The following is a 17,663-nucleotide window of genomic DNA, read 5'->3' on the forward strand; positions in this document are numbered from 1 at the left end:
CTGTGCTGCCTTCCCTGAGCACTCCTGCTCACAGCACTAAGGGAAAGAAAGCCACAAGAAATTCTTTTTAAGTCAGGTTATTACACACCATTGGTCTTATCAGCTTCTGGTTCAATTCCTATGACCAAATCAGCTGTTGGGAAGGGCAATATCCATGCCAGGAGCCCATCTGACAGCAGGAGCTGTTTCACGGGGGCCGGCTCTTGACTGCCTCATCCATTTTGAGTGAAAACACAGTTTAAAAAGCATCGTGGCCTGGACTCATCTCTCATATAACAACACACAAAAATAAAAAGGAATAGGCCTCAATTTTTCACATTGACAAGACTGAGCTGCAAACACTGTCCTCTCCATTTATAATCATTCTGGCCAGGCAGAAGCTTTTAGGGAGAAAGACTGTTTAATAAACAGACATTTATAACAAGTGTCTCACCCTGCAGCCTCATCAACTGGAAAAGAGTCCATTAAACCAAGGGAGAAACTTTCTGATCATTAAGGGTGTTTAATGAAATCAAGATTAAATTATACCATGATTGTGTTAATATCAGTATCAACAGGTTCAGCTGAGCTCCTCTCTCCCCCCAAGACATGGCAATGTAGAACAGGGCAGCTGAGAGGGGAAAAAGGCCTTTAAAGGTGTGAGAATTGCTCCAGCTCCCAGAAGTTGCTCAAGAAAAGCAGGCATGGGTGCCCAAAGCCTCCCAAAGGGCTGGGCTTTGTCCTTTTTCATAGCTGTTGGGGTGGGTTTTTTAACTCATGGCATTGGGAAGGAATCCATCCTGCCTACGCAGAGCGCTGCACACATCTGTCAGCTTGAGTGTTTGTACTGCTGAACCCTGGAAGGCTGAACATTTCTTAGCCACAGAGCCCTGCATCTTGCATTAAAAGGCATTTACAAGTTCTTAGCAAGAAAGAAATATCTCCCATTAGAGACCATAGCAAGAGCTGACTCAAAATTGGTTTTCCTCTCACTTTTAGCACAATAGCTGCTGGCACTAAACCTCTCCATCAGCACTGGGCAGTTCTAAGTGCAGCCACTGTGGGAAGAACCCCAACAAAGTGACAATATTGAGCTTTAAAAGCACTTTGGAGAAAGGTAGAAAGGAAAAATTGTCGAATATTAGCTCTGGAAGAGGCTGATGAGATGTAATGGGTCTTCATGTCCCTTCTCTTCACCATGGAACACTTTCAGTGACTTGACAGATCACTGCCTCCTGCAGCAGAGCCTTCCAGCTGACAGCAATCCCTGTGCAGCAGCTCTGAGATGGCAACCTGAGAGATCATGGAATAATTTTGGTAGGAAAAGACCTTGAAGATCATCAAGTCCAACTGTTAACCCAGCAATGCAAAGTCCACCACTATGTCCCTCAGCAACACATCTACGTGGCTTTTAAATCTCTCCGGGGATGGGGACTCCATCACCACTCTCGAATGAGACTGTAAAGCCTTTCTCCACATGGGAAAACCTTGTGGTGCTGATTTCCCAAGCTGGATCCAATGCCAGGTGTACAGGTCCTGAGGAACTTCCAGATGAAGGAACCCTTCCTCTCTTGCATGCCAGCTGGTGGGCAAGCACACTCCTGCAGGTCTGTGTGAGCTCCTCAGGAGGGTACATCCCTGTGCCAGGGAGGAGCAGCAGCTCTGGCTGGCTAGAAAGACCAATCTCAAGTCATCCAAAGTGGGAACTGAAGTGTCAGAGGAGGCCTTCACTCTCTGCTGCGTGGGTGTAATTGCATCAAACTGTAATGAAGCAAATCCGTCTTCCAAACCCAAGCTCAGGAGCAGAGACTGAGCAGCTTCCTGCAATAAATGTCTTTCCAGAGAGCAGCTGTAACTTCTCACTGAGAAATACAGCACCACCAAATACCCATTTCTGCCCTTGAACAAACACTGTGACTCTGCAGCATAAACACCAAATGAAATTAGCACACTAGTGTGCATGCCAATTATTTCAATTAAACCCTCTTCTAATAACCAATTACTACCCATTTTATTAAATTAGACATTTTTCAAACAATCCTCCCCTATGGAGCTCTTAGCTCAGATGTGATCCTGTTCTTCACATGGTGACACGTGGGCACTGGGCAATGGAGGTTTGGTCTCTGCAGCTCTCCCCTCTCTCCCAGTCACTCTCACAGTTGGTCTGAAAGGAAAAGTCTTAGTGGTTCAGCTTTGAAAACCTGTACTGAGCACCCGTCTGGAGGAGCTCTTTATGTTTAAGAGCTTTTTAAGAGCTTTTTTTGCACACACATGCAATAGCCCCGCACGCAGCACCAAGGCTGCTCCAATGAGACAGCAGCCCTAGGGATTTATGAAGGCACTCAGGAATAATGCAGCCTGGCTTGGCCAGATGCTTCTGTCCTAACAGGAATGGTTACAAGACCAGTCTTCTGCTGGATCAGCTGGGCTGGAGACAACCTCTGAACTGAGAGCATTCCCTTCCTCCCTGCCAGAGCAGGGTCCAAGCTGCCTGATCCCTCCTGTAAAACCACAGATCCCAGCGGAGCAGCAACCTGGAAAAGAAGGCAGGAATGGTGGCTCAGGGCAGCAGAGGCTGGCAGCCCTTGCCCAGGAAGATGGTGATGCCCTGCCTGCCCAGTGCCCACAGCTCCTGCCCTCAGCCCCAGCTTGTGCAGGAGCAGGATTCCTGCTGCTCTGAGAAGCTCTCGCTCCAGGAATCTCAGGGGTGGAAAACCACCCGCTCTTGGCCAAGGCCTGCCTTGCTCATAAACATTTTTGCTGCTTCCTGACAGGATAACACATTTCTCAGCAATGTCACTTCTGCCCACAGGATGGCAAGGTCTCAAGCTGACATTTGCTGAGCATCTTCCCCACCTGCTCCCCAGAAACGTTCCTCTCTCTCAGGCAGGAGACATTTTTCTTGACAGCTCCTGCCCTCGGGGAGCCTGCATCCAATGGGTGCTGGGTTCACAGGGGTGCCAACCCACAGCCACGGCTCACAGAGGGCTGCTGTCAAGGTTTGACATAGGCCAAAGCAGCAGCACGGCATTCAGAAAGTCCAACTCCCCAATAAACCTGCTTGTATCCATGTGAAGGCAGAAACCGATGGCAGCAAAGCTCAACCAAAGCAACAGCTTTGCTCACAGTCACCCCAGCACACGGGAGTGGGTATGAGACATATAGAAAAGCTCCACGACTCTGCCCACAGCCTGGAAAGGAATTGTTCCCTGCCTGGAAGGAGCTGCTAAATTTCAGAGCAACACTCCTGCTCCTGCGGGTGGCAGCGTGGGCTGCAGGACGCCTGGCAGAGTCACTGATCCAAACACGGCTACCCCAGGGCCAGCACTCGTCCCGCAGCCCCCCACACTCCCCGGGGTCCCCCCACACTCCCCGGGGTCCCCCCACAGCCAGGCTGATCCACCACATGAGGGTCAGCAGAGACCAGCTCTGAGCAGACCCTGGACAAGTGGCAAAAAACCTGGCGGGAGCCAGAGCCGGCCACGCAGAGAGCACGGGTGTTTGCCAGGCAGCACAGCAGCACCAGACTTCTCAAAATCCAGCCGATCTCAACTACAGATCAATCACGTGTGGGGGGTTCATCCAACCTTAAAATGAAACTTTTTAAAATTTTAAATCCTGCTGTTGTGCCCAGCAGCAGAGGCTGGCAGACCCACAGCACCCATGTCCGTTCCCAGTGTGTGCTGGTGAGGCTGCTCCACTAATCCTGGGGTCAGCTTTGGGCCCCTCATGACAAGGACATTGAGGGGCTGGGGTATGTCCAGAGAAGAGCAACAAAGATGGGGAAGGGTCTAGAGCACAAGTCTTAGGAGGAGCAGCTGAGGGGCAAGGGTGCTCAGCCTGGAGAAAAGGAAGCTGAGGGGAGACCTTCTCACTCCTTACAACTGCCTGAAAGGAGGCTGGAGCAAGGAGAGGGGGGGTGTCAGTCTTCTCTCAAGTAACAAGTGACAGAACTAGAAGAAATGGCCTCAAGTTGCCCCAGAGGAGGTTTACATTGGATATTAAGAACAGTTTCTGCACTGAAAGCACTGGCAGACCCTGGCACAGGCTGCCCAGTGCAGAGGAGGAGTCACCATCCCTGGAGGGAATGAAAAGACAGACGTCAGTCTGTCACCTTTGCAGCAAATCACTTCTCTCACCCATTTCAGTCACTGCCATTCCCCTGTTTACACTACCAGCTGACCCCCGGATAACAGGCTCTCCTCAGCCTCCAGCACAACTCCTCCTCCCTCCCTCCCTTCCCTCTGGCTGTGCCCATGTCCTGCCCAGCTCTGAACTCTGGCTGTGGCTGCTCCTACATGGTGCTACATGTTCATGGCCACCCACACAACTGCTGCAAAAAGGCAGGCAGGAAAAAACAACAATGGCACCGGATTGGAGAGAGCACGAGCAAGATGCATCCTCTCCAGTGCAAGAGGGAGCTCATTCCATGGGGAAAATATAATGGAAAAACACAAGGGGAAACACGGGGGTGTACAGGTACCCTTGGGTGCAGCAAATACCATCTGACCACAGAAACTTTTGTCCCCATAATAGAGGGTTGCCTGCAGGAACCTGGAACTGCCCACCAAGCCATTGCCTGGGAGATGTCAGGATCCTGAAGTGTTCCTCCTGTCTATAAACTTCCCTTTGCAGCTCCCATTCCCAAAACACTGCTTCCATGTTCCAGCCGGCTGCCAGCACACGGTGCAGCCCCAGGCCATCTCCTGAAGAAAGGTGATAGAAGAGACCCAGACTCTGTCTCTAGGAAGGAGACACAAGCAGGACCCTGCAATTGTGGCCCCAGTATGAGTCCAGAGAGGCAAAGCCAACTCCAGAGGCTGTGGATGCCCTGGAAGAGCACACCAGCCCCTGCATCCAACAACGGATGTAGCTCTAGAACAGAAAGGCACTTGCCTTCTTCAAGGCACTTGCAAGCTGACCCAACTGCTGCAAGGCATTGCCTCATCCTCTGCTACAGGCTTCCTGCTTGAAGGACAGCTTTTCCAAATTTGAGAGATTTGGAAAACATGCTTTTTTTTTTAATACTTCAGTCTGCTAACATCTACATCTGTCCCACCAAGACTTAAGCCCCACATTTCAACTCTATCACCACAGACTCCTTCATTATCAATTATTTATTGTCTAGAATAATTGAAGGGGCAATGCTGAAGCCTACCCAGGGGACCCCCAACCCTGGAAACCTCCTTAGGCAGGGGAGTTTTAAAGACACAATGAGGTTGTGCCCTGGTTTGAGCCAGGATGAAGCCTGGCTTTCCAACAAGGAAAGTTGGCTTCATCCTGGCTCAAACCAGGACAGGTTGCAGAGACAGGACAGGAGAGCAAAGGCTGCTGCCACCCCACAGACCTCCATCCCAGGGACCTGTGCTCTCCTCAGTGTTGCACTTTGATCATCTCCCTGCAGCAAAACAGCCAGCCATGAATTTGCTACAACAGCAACTAAATGCTCCACAAAGGAAGGAAATAAGGTCACGACGGCAGATGAAATTAGACATTCTTATTTTATACAAAGTGAGATGGAGCAACATAACCTGAACTGAACACTCTGAAAGAAAGAAGGGAAAATTGTGCTTATTAGAGCAATGCAGCAAATTAATAGACTGGTAATAGAAGAACTCTTCAGACTGAGGAGCTTGGAGGTGGGTGCTGCTCAGCCTCGCACTGCCAGCCCACTGGGAGGCAGCTGGTGAGAGGTCTGCACAGTGCCCAGAGGGCTGAGCAGCCAGCAGGAGGAACTCCAGGCTCTGGCTTTGCTAATTAACAGCTTTGCTACAAGCCCAAGCAAGTGCTCCTGGAGCAGAGGCAAAGGCAGCACACAGGGAAACCTGCACTAGCTGCAGGGCTCCAGCAGGCACCAGTGGTCATGTCTCTCCTGAGGAACAGAGCTGAACACTGTAGGCAATAAAGAATGAATCCTCTCTCTTGACAGAACTTCTCAGAAACAGATGTTTTGATTCAGATTTCTGGCTTTTTATTCCTCTCTAAACCCCCCCCCGCTGCACATTCTCCTGCTAAATGCAGTTTCTGAGACTCCCTAACAGGAGAATGTGTGTGGGGGGGGGTTTACTAACCAGTTTATTTGGGCTCTGCTTGTGACCATTATACCATGATCACCCTGGGGTCCAGGAGAGCAGCTCCGGGGCAGCAGGAGCAGAGCTCCCGTCCCTCCCTCCCGCCCTGAGCGGGGGATGTCTGAGCTCCCAGGCTCTGTCTGTCAGTCCCCGAACAGGTTGTGCAGAGGAAAAGGAACGAGCACCACCTTCAGAACGGCAGAAAATTACCTCCCTTGGGAAACAAGATGCAACTGCGATGAGATAAAGCGGTGGGAAAACCCAGCGGCGCAATTGAACCGTCTGCTTTGCAATGACCAGCTCCGGCTGCAGAGCTGCTCCTCGTCCTGGCACCACGGCAGAGGGGGCAGCTCCGGGCTCAGCCCGACCTTCCACCCTCCCCCAGGCCAAGGGCAACGCGGCCCCTGAACGCTGCAGGCACAGGGTTTGCTGCAAGGACAAAGAGCGTCGTTTCTGCGCCAGAGCTGGGGACACGGACACGGTCATGGTGCTTCCCCAGTGCAGAAAGGACCCGTGTCCCCTGCAGGTCTGTGCCAAGACCTCACACGCACTGCAGGAAACACTTCAGTCAGGACTTGGTGTGTCCTGTACAACAGGTCGAGGGGAGTAAAAACATCTGTTCTGCCGATGTGCCTAATTTTCCTTCAGCAAGGCCAACGTCCCCCACCCCAGTGCTCCCCAGCATCTCACTGCCGAGCCCCCCATGGCCCTTCCCAGCTGCTTTTCCACACAATGTGAGTAAAAAAACAGCTCCTCATCTGGTGTAAGTCTCTGTGGGTTCAACAGCCACTGGTCCCAGCACGGCTGGAGACTCTTCCACCCTCACTCACCCCTTCCCTTCCCTTGGACAGGTGCTCTCAGGTAACTCGAAACACTTTGTTCTCCCTTCCAAGCACATCCTCCCAAAAACCAAAGTAAAAAACCCAGGAAAATACACCAGGAAGGAATGGAAATTTGAGTCCGGAACGTTAAATTGTGCTTCTCCCTTTCCATCAGGGAAGAGCAGTTCATGCTGCAGTGCCCCTAGGACACTCCACTGCCTCCTGCAGACTGCCACGAGCCTGTCCTTTTATTCCCAGCCAGGGTCCACAACTGACAGCAAAAGCAACATCCCTGAAAAGAGTAACGGCTTTTTTTTTTTTAACAAGATAATAGCTATAATTATAAGATAAATGCATTTCTTTTCTTATTCTGTTACTTTTGTGCCTTTGCTAATATTTCTGTTGATGTCTAAGGGTTCCTGCCTGAAGATGAATATTCAAAGGCACAGCAATAGCTACAAAGAAATATCAATTTTAAAACCTCCAAACAGACGCTCAATTTAGGCATCAAAATCTACAAACACAAGAAAACAAGCTGTCCCAGCACACTCCTCAGCCCAGAGCACCCCATCTGGAGCAGAGCTGGGGAGGGCAGTGGTGACACACTGATTTGGTCTGTGTTCAGAGAGGGGACCTGGACCCAGGCACCCAGGACTGGTTCCTCTTCCATGCGAGGTGGTGAATGGGACTGGCAAGAGGGTTAAGTATGCAGCAATGGCTCCAACTAGGAGCAGGGTCACTGCTGCAGGCTGGCTGAGCTGGCAGGAGCAGACACTTGGGTCCTGTCAGACTTGTCAGAGACTTCCTGACAGAGCGTTGGCTCAGGAAAACAGCCCAATCCATTTAAGCGATGTTTTGGGTTTGTGTTGCCAGGTGGCAAAAGCAAAGGAGAAGCAATTCAATTCAAGGGGTCACAAAGGCCCTCCCTGCTTTCTCACCAGTGGGATTTATCACTTGGTTGGGAGCTGGGCTCAGGCATCACTGTGAAGACTTAGTCACCCCATGATAGATGTGGCACACAGGGCTGGTGGGGAGACTGTGTCTGAGCCCTCTTCTTGAGGAAAGGGGTATTAGACAAGAAATACCTTCATCCTGCTTCCACAAGCAGAGGATCGACCTGCTGGGAGATGAAGAACCTTTGCCAGAGGAATTTTGTGGCACACAGGCATCAGAGCTGGTTCTCCTAAACCTAGGTACAAACCTCCCCAGGCACAGCTGGTACAGCCTGAACAGACATTGCAGTCCAGAACCTAAAATATTTGCCATTATCTCACCAGCACAGAAATAAATGTCTTGAACTTCTGGATACAAACATGACTTTTCAAATTAGCATCTGCATCTTCCAAATAAAATGAGAGAAATTGTTCATTAATGGCAATGAAGTGGGGATTCAGCCACAGACATATTCAAGGAACCTGAGAGCAGGGGACAAAACTGCTCAGATCCATTAATGTAATGATACATTTGATGAGGAAGTCACTTGGGGCACTTTAGCATGAAAACTGCAAGGGTAAGATCTTAGAAGCCTGATATTTCAGCACTCTGGTTTGCCTGTGCCAAGCATAATCCAACCACCGGTCTGGAGCCACCACTTAGTGACAAATTCAAGAGACCAGATGTCAGTTAACAGACAAAGAAGTTTTCAAAATCTATCTAAACTGGAAGTAGAAACTTTAATAATTCCCCCCAATTATTAAAAGATTTGTCTTGGTTATGTAACATCCAAAAAATCTTTGATTTAAAATTTTTAACATCTCCTGTTTCAAAGAGATGTTGCTGAATTCTTCTGCACAAGCAGCTTTTGCAAACATCTTTATCCATCAAAATTATTCTTTGTTGATAATTAGCCTCAGAAAAATGCACTTAATCAAAGTGACATCCATTACTTCTTACTATTGTAAATAGGGCTGTGGCTTCTGACCATAACCTTCTGGCAAGTATTCAGACTATTTAAATTAGGAACTTATCTAAGTTCCTGATGGCAGTTCTCTGAGATGCAGTTTCATTTTATTTATGAGCTTTTTTTAATACATGCCCCAACCCAGCTGTCAGCACTGCCCAAGCTAAGAGCATGCAGGAGATCAAAACCTGCCCTGGTGAGGACAGTGGGGATCAAAGGGATGCCACTGCTTGTGGTCTAAACCAATATTTATCAGTTCAGCAGATGTGCTTTCTCAGCTGCCTTTAGCAGCAACACCAGCATTGCTGTGGAGCAGAACCTTCTGGACAGAGCTACAGATGCTCCGTTCAGCTCCTGCTCCCTCCCTGGTTCCCACACACAGGTACCACTGGGCAGAGGATTCCCATAACTGGAGCACCCACGTGCTGAGCATGTGGAAGGGCAGCCAGGCACATGCAGGATTGGTGCCTCAAGTTCTTCACCTTTTTCTTACAGGCTCAACATCATAAACTCTGCCTTAACTGTTTTATTCCAGTGACTCTGAACATTTTCATGGCAACAAAACACGGGTGAGGTAAGAAACACAACACTCCATGGGGAGCAGGACAGATTGCTTTTTCTCTCTGTCTTGACATTGACAGAACATTCCAAAAAGAGAGAAAGAAACCTCTAAAGCAGACAGGACTTATGCCAGACAACCGAGGCAACTTCAGTGTCCCCAGAGAGAACCTTCTCTCCCCAAAGGAGAAATTCCCTCCCAGTCCCCATTAGTCAGATCTATGCCCCAAAACAGCAGTTTTTATCAACTGGAAATTCTGAATTACCATTAATCCTGCTTCTATAACCCTAAGATCTGCCTTGTAAAAATACTCAGCATGGTATCTAAATACAGCTGCACTGCATTCAGTGCAGCCAAGCCCAAAGTCTCCCCTGTGCCTTGTGGTGAGTTCCAAAGACAAACAAGGTGTTGGAAGCAGCACTTTATTCTGACAACGTTAGATTTGCTCCTCAATAGGCTTTTTTCTCTCTGCTGCACAAATCCATTTACCTCCCCCATTCCTCTTCCAGCCAGTCTTTTCCTATTTGCTTCCTGGCTGATTTATTACCATCCTCCACAAAGTCATGTCAATCAGTCTACCTGCCACAAAGTCTTCCTTGGTGAGACTGTCTACGCCTTTCACATTCTAAAAAAAAACCAGGGAAATAGGACCAGCCTGTTCCACATCATATCCACTGATCAGTTCTCCCAGGTCATCCTGTCTCCTCCTGCCACACCACAGCTCTCTACTTGTTCTAGCAAGCTCTGGTCTCCTCAAGCTCCAGCATTATCTCTTTCTCTTACCTCAGTGCAGTGGTGGTGTCTCTTCAGCACCCTCTGTGATGAGGATGGATTAATAAATCTCTAACCAAAGCAGTTCTAATTCCCCTGAAGCAGTGAAACTTGGACTCCCTGAGAGCCTTTCAGTCCCCTGCTGAGCCCAGACACCTCCTCACTTTCATCGACACACTTTCAGTCATGGGGAGCTTTTCAAAAGCAGGTATTTGACAGGCTGATGTTTGGAGCATTGCTTTCCCAAATGAACGAGATGTTTGGTGTGAGGAGTGTTCCCTGCAGTGTCACATCCTCAAGCCAATGAGCCGTTTCAGCAATCACAGCTCCCATTCTGTTTGCATGGGGGAATTTTCCTTGGCTGTGAGGTACCACATTCCTGTCAGTGCTGTAACAAAGCACTTCAAATCACAGCCCTGAGCTGCTTAGCAGAAGGACAGCAAAGCCAAAAAGGCTTTCTGCTCCTTGTCTGCTGCCCTAAATCAGCTCCTTATTCAGTCGGTTTGGAACAGACTGATCTACTGGTGATAATTACATCAGCGAGGTTGTTTCATCTACAAGATCCCAGGATCATTAATGACTTGGACTGAAACTGAGGCCTAACAGCAACATTTCCAACAGCCCAGGGCAGTGGCTCACCTCAAATCCCAGTGAAGCCAGAAGTGTGAATAGCAAATGTGTTCAGAGATCTGAGTTGCCAAACACACTGTGAAGATTTCAATATTTTCCAGATGAAGGGGGAAGTCAAACAACTAAAGACAGCAGCACATAAAGCCAGTGAAACAAAGATAACCTCAAAAAGAAACCTAATTCATTTACCAAAACAATCCAGAGTATCTGCCCACTAAAATTAAAGAGAGACTCCAAATGAGAAACACCCATATCTAGATGAAAATGATGATTAAGGGATATACCAGTGAGATTCAGGAAAAACAATTTGCAGTTGTCATCTTCTGTATTTCAGATCCATTAAAATAATTAAACATGAAAACTATTAAAACTCTAAACACCAAACTTATCATGAGTCATATCATAACCATTCTGAATTGCAGACATTTCCTGCATTGGAATTGCCAATCAGCCTCTCACCTAAAGCCATAAAACTATATTAATTTTTCAGTGCCTGTTAAGGAAACCTGGGCTTTCAAGTCTTGAGGGTCACAGACTCACTTGCAAGAAAGATCAGTTCTCATGCAATTCTCTATAAAAGTTAGCAACACTTATTTACAACATTTCTAAATCCCACATTCTCAAACCCAGTTTCAAGTTTTCTTTCTGTGTGACACTCATACACATTAAAAAAAAAAAAAGTGAAACCACCTTTTAATAAAAATGCACAAAAGCTTTGAAGCAGGGGTACCAAACTCACAGCAGCTGCCCAAAGGCTCATCAGCAACTGAAGGGTTTTTTCAGCAAGAGTTACAGCTCTCTCTGCTTGCATCATGCAATTAATTGGTAGGAAAAGATGAGAATCTTATTGAATCCCCTTTAGCACTGTAGCTCCCTGATTTTTGTGATATGAACAGAACTGAAGGGAGGCCTGTTCTGGTTCCACTTGATTTAACTGCTGTGCTCATGAAATTCACTTGCCACTCATGGCATTCTCCTTTTGCTTTAGCTCACTCAACCTGATAATAAATCCCTGCCAGCCAGGCATGGCAGGCTCAGTGGTCAACCCACAAAGGCCGTTTCTCTGGACAGTGCAAGCAAGGGAGAGCTGTGCCACATCCACAGCAGCTCTTCACTCACTCTGCTCACATCGGCACCCCCTGCTGCAAAGACCACCCCTGAGAACAGGCTGGACGAGCCCTACCTCTTAAACCACTGTGTGCACTCAGCCCAAGCTCTGCATATGGCTTCACAGGGACTTCCACCAGCCCCTCACCGATTCTGTCCCACAATTGCCCCACACAGTGGGCCATTTTTCTCCTCGCCAGCCTCCGGTGGGAAACCCAGACCGCACTGTCCAAACAACTCCCGGTGCTCGGCAGGTCCAGCGCGTCCCCCAGCCCTGGAACACCCCCACGTGCCTAGTGCCTGGTCCGCAGTGTACCCGCACGCATCCCGGTGCCCCGGGCCCGGGCGCGTCCCGCGGACTCCGGCTCCTCCCGCCGCGCGGGCACGGGGCGCTCAGCACCGCGGACAGCTCCGCGGCAGCGCGGACAGCGCCAGGGCCCTCCGGTCCCGCCCGGAGCGGGGGGGGGTCCGCCTGGGTCCCAGGGCTGTGTCCCCAGCCCCAGGGATTGCCCCCAACCCCGGATCTGCGTCCCCAACCCGGGGAGCGTCCCCCCGGACCTGCGTCCCCCTCCCTCCCCCCTACCGGCCCGAGCGTCCCCGTGCCCCCCTCCCCGCTGCCCCCCGAACCTGTCGTCGCTCTGGAAGGTCTGGTCCCCCAGCAGCAGATCGCGGAAGCGGTACCGGGGGGGCAAGGGCAGCACCTCGGACTCCAGCTCCGTCATTTTCAGGGCGGCGATGTCCAGAATGACCCCGCTCTTGCGGCTCCCGCCGCCGTCCCCGCCGCCGCAGCCGCCGGGCGACGAGAGCCTGCGGGAGAGAAGGGGGTAGCGGCAACGGGGGTAGCGGCAGCGGCGGGAAGGGGGGGCCCTGCTTTGCCCTGCCCGTCCCCGCTGCCCGCCCCCGCACCTCCTCCGGGGCCGGCCCCGCGCAACCCGCACCCCGGCACAAACCGCCCGGCGCTGCCCCGCACCGGGGGCTGCAATTACATTGCGGGGCAGGCGGCGGTGCCCCCCCTGCAGAGCTCTCCCCCCGGGGGCATGGGTGGCCAAGGAACAATGCCGGGCTCAGGCGAAGGGCCGGCGGGATGGGCAAGGCGCGGAGCCCCGGCCCCCGCAGCGCCCCGCAGCCCGCTGCGCAGGGCAGCGCCGGGCACAGGACATTCGCTCCTCAGCAGGTAAATAACGGAGAGCGAGAGGAGCCAATGGAAAAGCCCAGACGCCAGGAGGAAATAAAACCGCTCACAAGACAGATCTACGGCTGACAACCAAACCCAGCTCCAACCCCCCCGCCTCCCCCCGCCAAGAAAAGTAGGGATGGGAGGCAGCCGAGGCGGGGGCTCCACAACCGCGCTGGAGGCAGGAGCACAAGCTCCCCTCTGGGCTGCTGGCACTTCCATCATCCCAACAGCCCCAGTATTAAATGAGAAACCACGAACACTGATGAGTCAGTCATCTGTCCAGCTGCCAAGTGTCGTGGCCGGGAGGATGTATCAGCCCTCCCTTGGCACGCTGAGGGCGCTGATCCAGGCTGGGGGGATCGCAGAGACCCCAGGTGACTGCTCAGAGCCAGCTCTGGATGGCCAGCGACACGCAGCGAGGAGATGGCATCCGCCAGCTCCCCCACATTTCAGAGGGTTTAAGAGCTGGTCTTTGCTCTCCCTTTTTAAACTACATCCACCCGCCAGAGCACGGGTACTACACCCCTCTTCCCACAGCAGCCAGAGCTGCTAATTACACAGACCGGGGTTAAGCTGCAACTCCCCTTCACGAGGGAACAGGGCTGCTCCAGGCTGCAAAGCCAGCATACATATACACGAGGCAAGATCACAGGTCCTGATCCTTTGGGTTCTGCCTTTATCAGGGAAATTTATCCATTCTGTGACAGTAACTCCAATTCATAGACCCTTTGTGGAATGTGGGAGGGACAGGGAGAGCTTGGAAGCAGAGCCAAGGTGCCTCTGCCATGAGCTGATGCTTTATCCTTCACATGTTAACTCTGAGGTGTGAGAGGCTCCAACTGCTGCCAGATGCACTCCCAAGGGTCTCACCCAAAGCATCTCCAGCCCACTCCTACCACCTTCTCACAGCTTTCCCTCCAGTGCACACTGCGTGAGCTCTGTACAGGCAAAAGAGCTCCCAACAGCTGAACCTTACACTGGCAATACACAGACATCCAGGTTTTCCCCCCCCGGGCTGCAGAGATACGATCTGAAGCTCCTCTTATCATCTACCTTCAACAACACAAACTCCTGTAAATAACTCCCCAGATGACAAGCTTCCAAAGTCCTGATCAGCTGCTGTTCCCAACCTCCTGGAAGAGCAACCAGCATGCGAAATTTCTGCTGAACACAGCCCCAGAAGACAACTCAGCTCTCTCTCAGCACTGGGGATTATTTTCACTGATGTTGTTTGCCACTTAATTCTATATCCCCAGAGCTTTTCAATTCCCTTTAGCTGCCATATGCACACTGCAGCCCAGGCTCTGCACTGAGGAATGCAGCTGTGCAGGGCCTTGGGCATCAGGGAGGTTATTCTGTGATATGTATTGATCCAAAACTTGGTCTTCAGAGAAATCAAGCCCAAGTCCTATCAACTCAAGGACTCCCTCTGGATCGACTGATCTAAGCACAGGAGTTAGCTGACCATCTCAAGCTGGCGTTGCACAGGAGGACCTAACATTAACCTAACAGCAAAAAGGCCACAATTAAATCTCTTCTCTTGGAGTTTAACCACGATAAATTCTGCCAAGAGCATACTTTCATCAAGCCACCTCCAGTGAAGTTCTAGCTCAAGCGAGATTTCTTATTGCCATGAGGCCAGGACTGCATCCTGAAACTGGACTTCCAGGGAGAGAAGAAATAAATTGTAAAAATAATCCACTCTCTTATCATAATAGTATACTAGTTTATGGTAATAATTAAAAATTAATGATTAATCATTAATAAAAATAAAGTGGGGAGCCAGGTGCCTGGCTGTGAATGTGGGTGTTTGAAGGAGACTGTCACAGGCAGTCACCTCCACTGATTATGAAAGGCCTGTTTAAAGGAGCAGTTGTTCCTTTCCCAGAGGAGAGGCCACTCTCTCTGCCTGCACAGCCACAGACACACTGACTGCCATGTGGAAAGGGCACCTCCACACAAAGCTGCCAGGCTGCCTCACACTGCCCATGGCTCCCATAGCCATGTCCCCCCTGCCCTGCCGGGGCCAAAAGCCAAGGACGCCCCTATCCAGCCACAACCATCTTCTTCAAACGTTGAACGCTTGTGTTCTGAGTGAGTGTTATTTTAAACCCCACATTTCCTTTCAAACCCAATTAATCCACCTTTCTTGGCCTTGGATTCTGTGTTAGATTCATGAAACAAAGCCAATATTCACCCCTGTCCTTTACCAGTGTCAAGAAATTGTAGTAAAACCCAATTATATTGGTATCTCCGGAAACACAATTTCTGCTCTGTATTTGCATCTGAGTTTCTTCTCCCACCCACAGTAACAGCTACATTTTTAATGTATTCTCTCTTATTCTTGCATATGAAATCATTCAGAATGTTAAAAATTTGGCACATTTGTTTAATCTGGATGAAGGTTCAGTAAGACAAATACTGCATGCACCTACTGGGTACAGACTTCTTTATCAACTACACAGTGACTTTAAGATGTTGCACAGCAGTGTCTTAGCAAAACGTGCTCATGCACTGCACACAGATCTCCTGACCCTGGCACAGAGAACCTGCAACTCTCCTCCCTGGCCAAACACAGGAATTCTGAGCTATTGAAATGTCACAGTGACCCGGCTACTTCTTTACAGCAGTAGTGGTACATGTTAAAAAAATTCAATAACAAGTTCATTTGTTGCCTAGTCTTCAACTACTACTGAAAAAAGTATATCCCGAAGTGGTTTCTAGCTAAATACAGGATTGCAGCTTTATTTTTATCTTCCCTTTCCTTCCTTCCTTCCTCCAGAACCATGTACCACTACAAATGCAGGCTGCAATCAGCATATGGACACCTCAACACTCTTCCACTTTCTCGCTACGACAGCGTCTCTCCCCCAGCTTGGCCAGCTCCCTGGCAGCGATGGGCACCCTGGGAGAGGGAACACCCAACTGCTCAGCCTCTTGGGAAGATGGGAATTGGGATCCAGCCGAGTGTGAGCCCAGTCAGATCTCCCCAGTGCTCTCTCCTACCACGAATCTGCAGCAGACACCAGCACTGTCCCAGCTCAGCAGACACAGCCACCCCTCGGAGCACAACACGAGGAGCCTCAGGGCTCCACCAGCCTTGGGCTTTTCAATAAGCTCTCTCATGCATGGGCAGGTTGCCATCCTGTGCTTCCCTTGCTGTGCTTCCACTGGGGGTACCCAGGAAAGCCAGGCTGCCAGCAGCACTGTCCCCTGGGGCTGGGAAGGCCAGTGGCAGAGCAGTGACAGCCCACACATCTGCCTGGCCACGTGTGTGTCCCACTGAGCTCACCAGAGGCTGCTCAGGTTCCCAGCACCCAAGAGGTGTCTTTGCCCAAGAGGAACCACCACAGGCTGGGAGCTTGTTTAAGGATTTCTGTCATTATTTTTTACTATACATGTCAAAGAAGAGGAAAGACAGAACCCAAGTTCCTCTTCTGCTTCATTGCTCACACCACACCACGGAAACCACAGAGAATCTTCCTGCTTCCCACCATGAGCCAATCCCACATTGGCCAGGGTCATCACCAGATCCCATAGTCCTGTGCTCTGGACCTGCAGGATGACACTGCCCAAACCTGTCAGGGGCTCCAAAGCTCTCAGTGAACCCCCCTGCTCCATCAGCACCAAAATTGTTGAAGACCCTCCCAAAACACCCTTCCAGGACAGCAAGGACCCTGCCCTGCCCCCTCCTCCCTGCCCCATGTTTCACCAGCCGTGGCTGCAGAGCCTGGCCCTGCATCCCTGGTCCACCAGGAGGGAAGCTCAGCTGCTGCCAAGCTCTGAGAGCCTCTGCAAAGCACAGAGCTGCACAAGAAATTCTGCCCTTTCTTCTCCTCTGTTTATTAAAATACACACAATCATCCTCTATTTGCTTCTCCTCCCACAGCTCTCACGGTTACCGGGTTACAGTTGTTCCCCTCTCTCTGGTTTGTTGGTTTTTTTTTTTCCTTTCTGAGTGCCATCCCTGTGGGGTCTCCTCATGGCCCGAGTGTGTGGGGGGACACGTGCTGGGTGCCCTGCTCCCCCTGGGGACACGCGGCTGCCACGGGGGCACCACGGGGACAGGGCAGAGAGCAGGGAAGGGCCCTGGGCAGCAACACACGGGCAGGCTGGGAACCTGCCAGGCATGTGCCCTGCACTGCCCAGGGCAGGGCACCAAGCTCAGAGGCTGCCAGGGCAGGAGCCCCCATCCTTGGGGAGGAGCTGGGCGCTGATTTCCAGCAGGGAGCTGCTTTCTCTGCCAACACCTCAGCTGCTCCTCATCTCGCCGGGAGCACCAGACATCACTGGAGCTTAAGTCTCAGCTTGTCAGAGGAAGAGCCCTGGATCCTGATCCCACTGTTCCCTCCCCAGAGGTCCCATGGTGAGTTATTGGTGCCATTCATAGAGATCAGCCTTCCTGGAATGCAGAGACATGTCTAGGGACACGGGAGGATGCTCTACACCAAGGTGTGGCCTCAATGGCCTCCCGAGAGAGAGGAGCACTCACGGGGAGCACTCACACAGGCCCAGTGGCAGGGTTCTTTCCCCACAAAATACAACATTAAAAACGTCTCCTCCATTTTCTAAGCACAAGCCCCATGGCCAAGTGAAATTGAAATAAGAATTAATCCCAACCTTGATGATGATGAACAAGAAGGACAAA

The 17,663-nt window shown here is 50.9% G+C and overlaps 1 protein-coding gene across 3 annotated transcripts in view; it reads right to left on the minus strand.

Annotated features, from left to right (window-relative positions):
* KCNT1 (potassium sodium-activated channel subfamily T member 1) overlaps positions 1–17,663 on the minus strand; it is a 73,210-nt gene that overhangs the window by 44,099 nt on the left and 11,448 nt on the right. For all 3 annotated transcript variants that reach the window (XM_051636686.1, XM_051636685.1, XM_051636681.1), the window contains one exon: positions 12,466–12,645. In XM_051636686.1, the coding sequence (XP_051492646.1) occupies positions 12,466–12,560 (95 nt within the window). In that variant the 5' untranslated portion in view covers positions 12,561–12,645. The remainder of the gene's footprint in view (positions 1–12,465; positions 12,646–17,663) is intronic.

Source organism: Apus apus, chromosome 19, assembly GCF_020740795.1.
Source record: "Apus apus isolate bApuApu2 chromosome 19, bApuApu2.pri.cur, whole genome shotgun sequence".
NCBI classification, from domain to species: Eukaryota; Metazoa; Chordata; class Aves; order Apodiformes; family Apodidae; genus Apus; species Apus apus.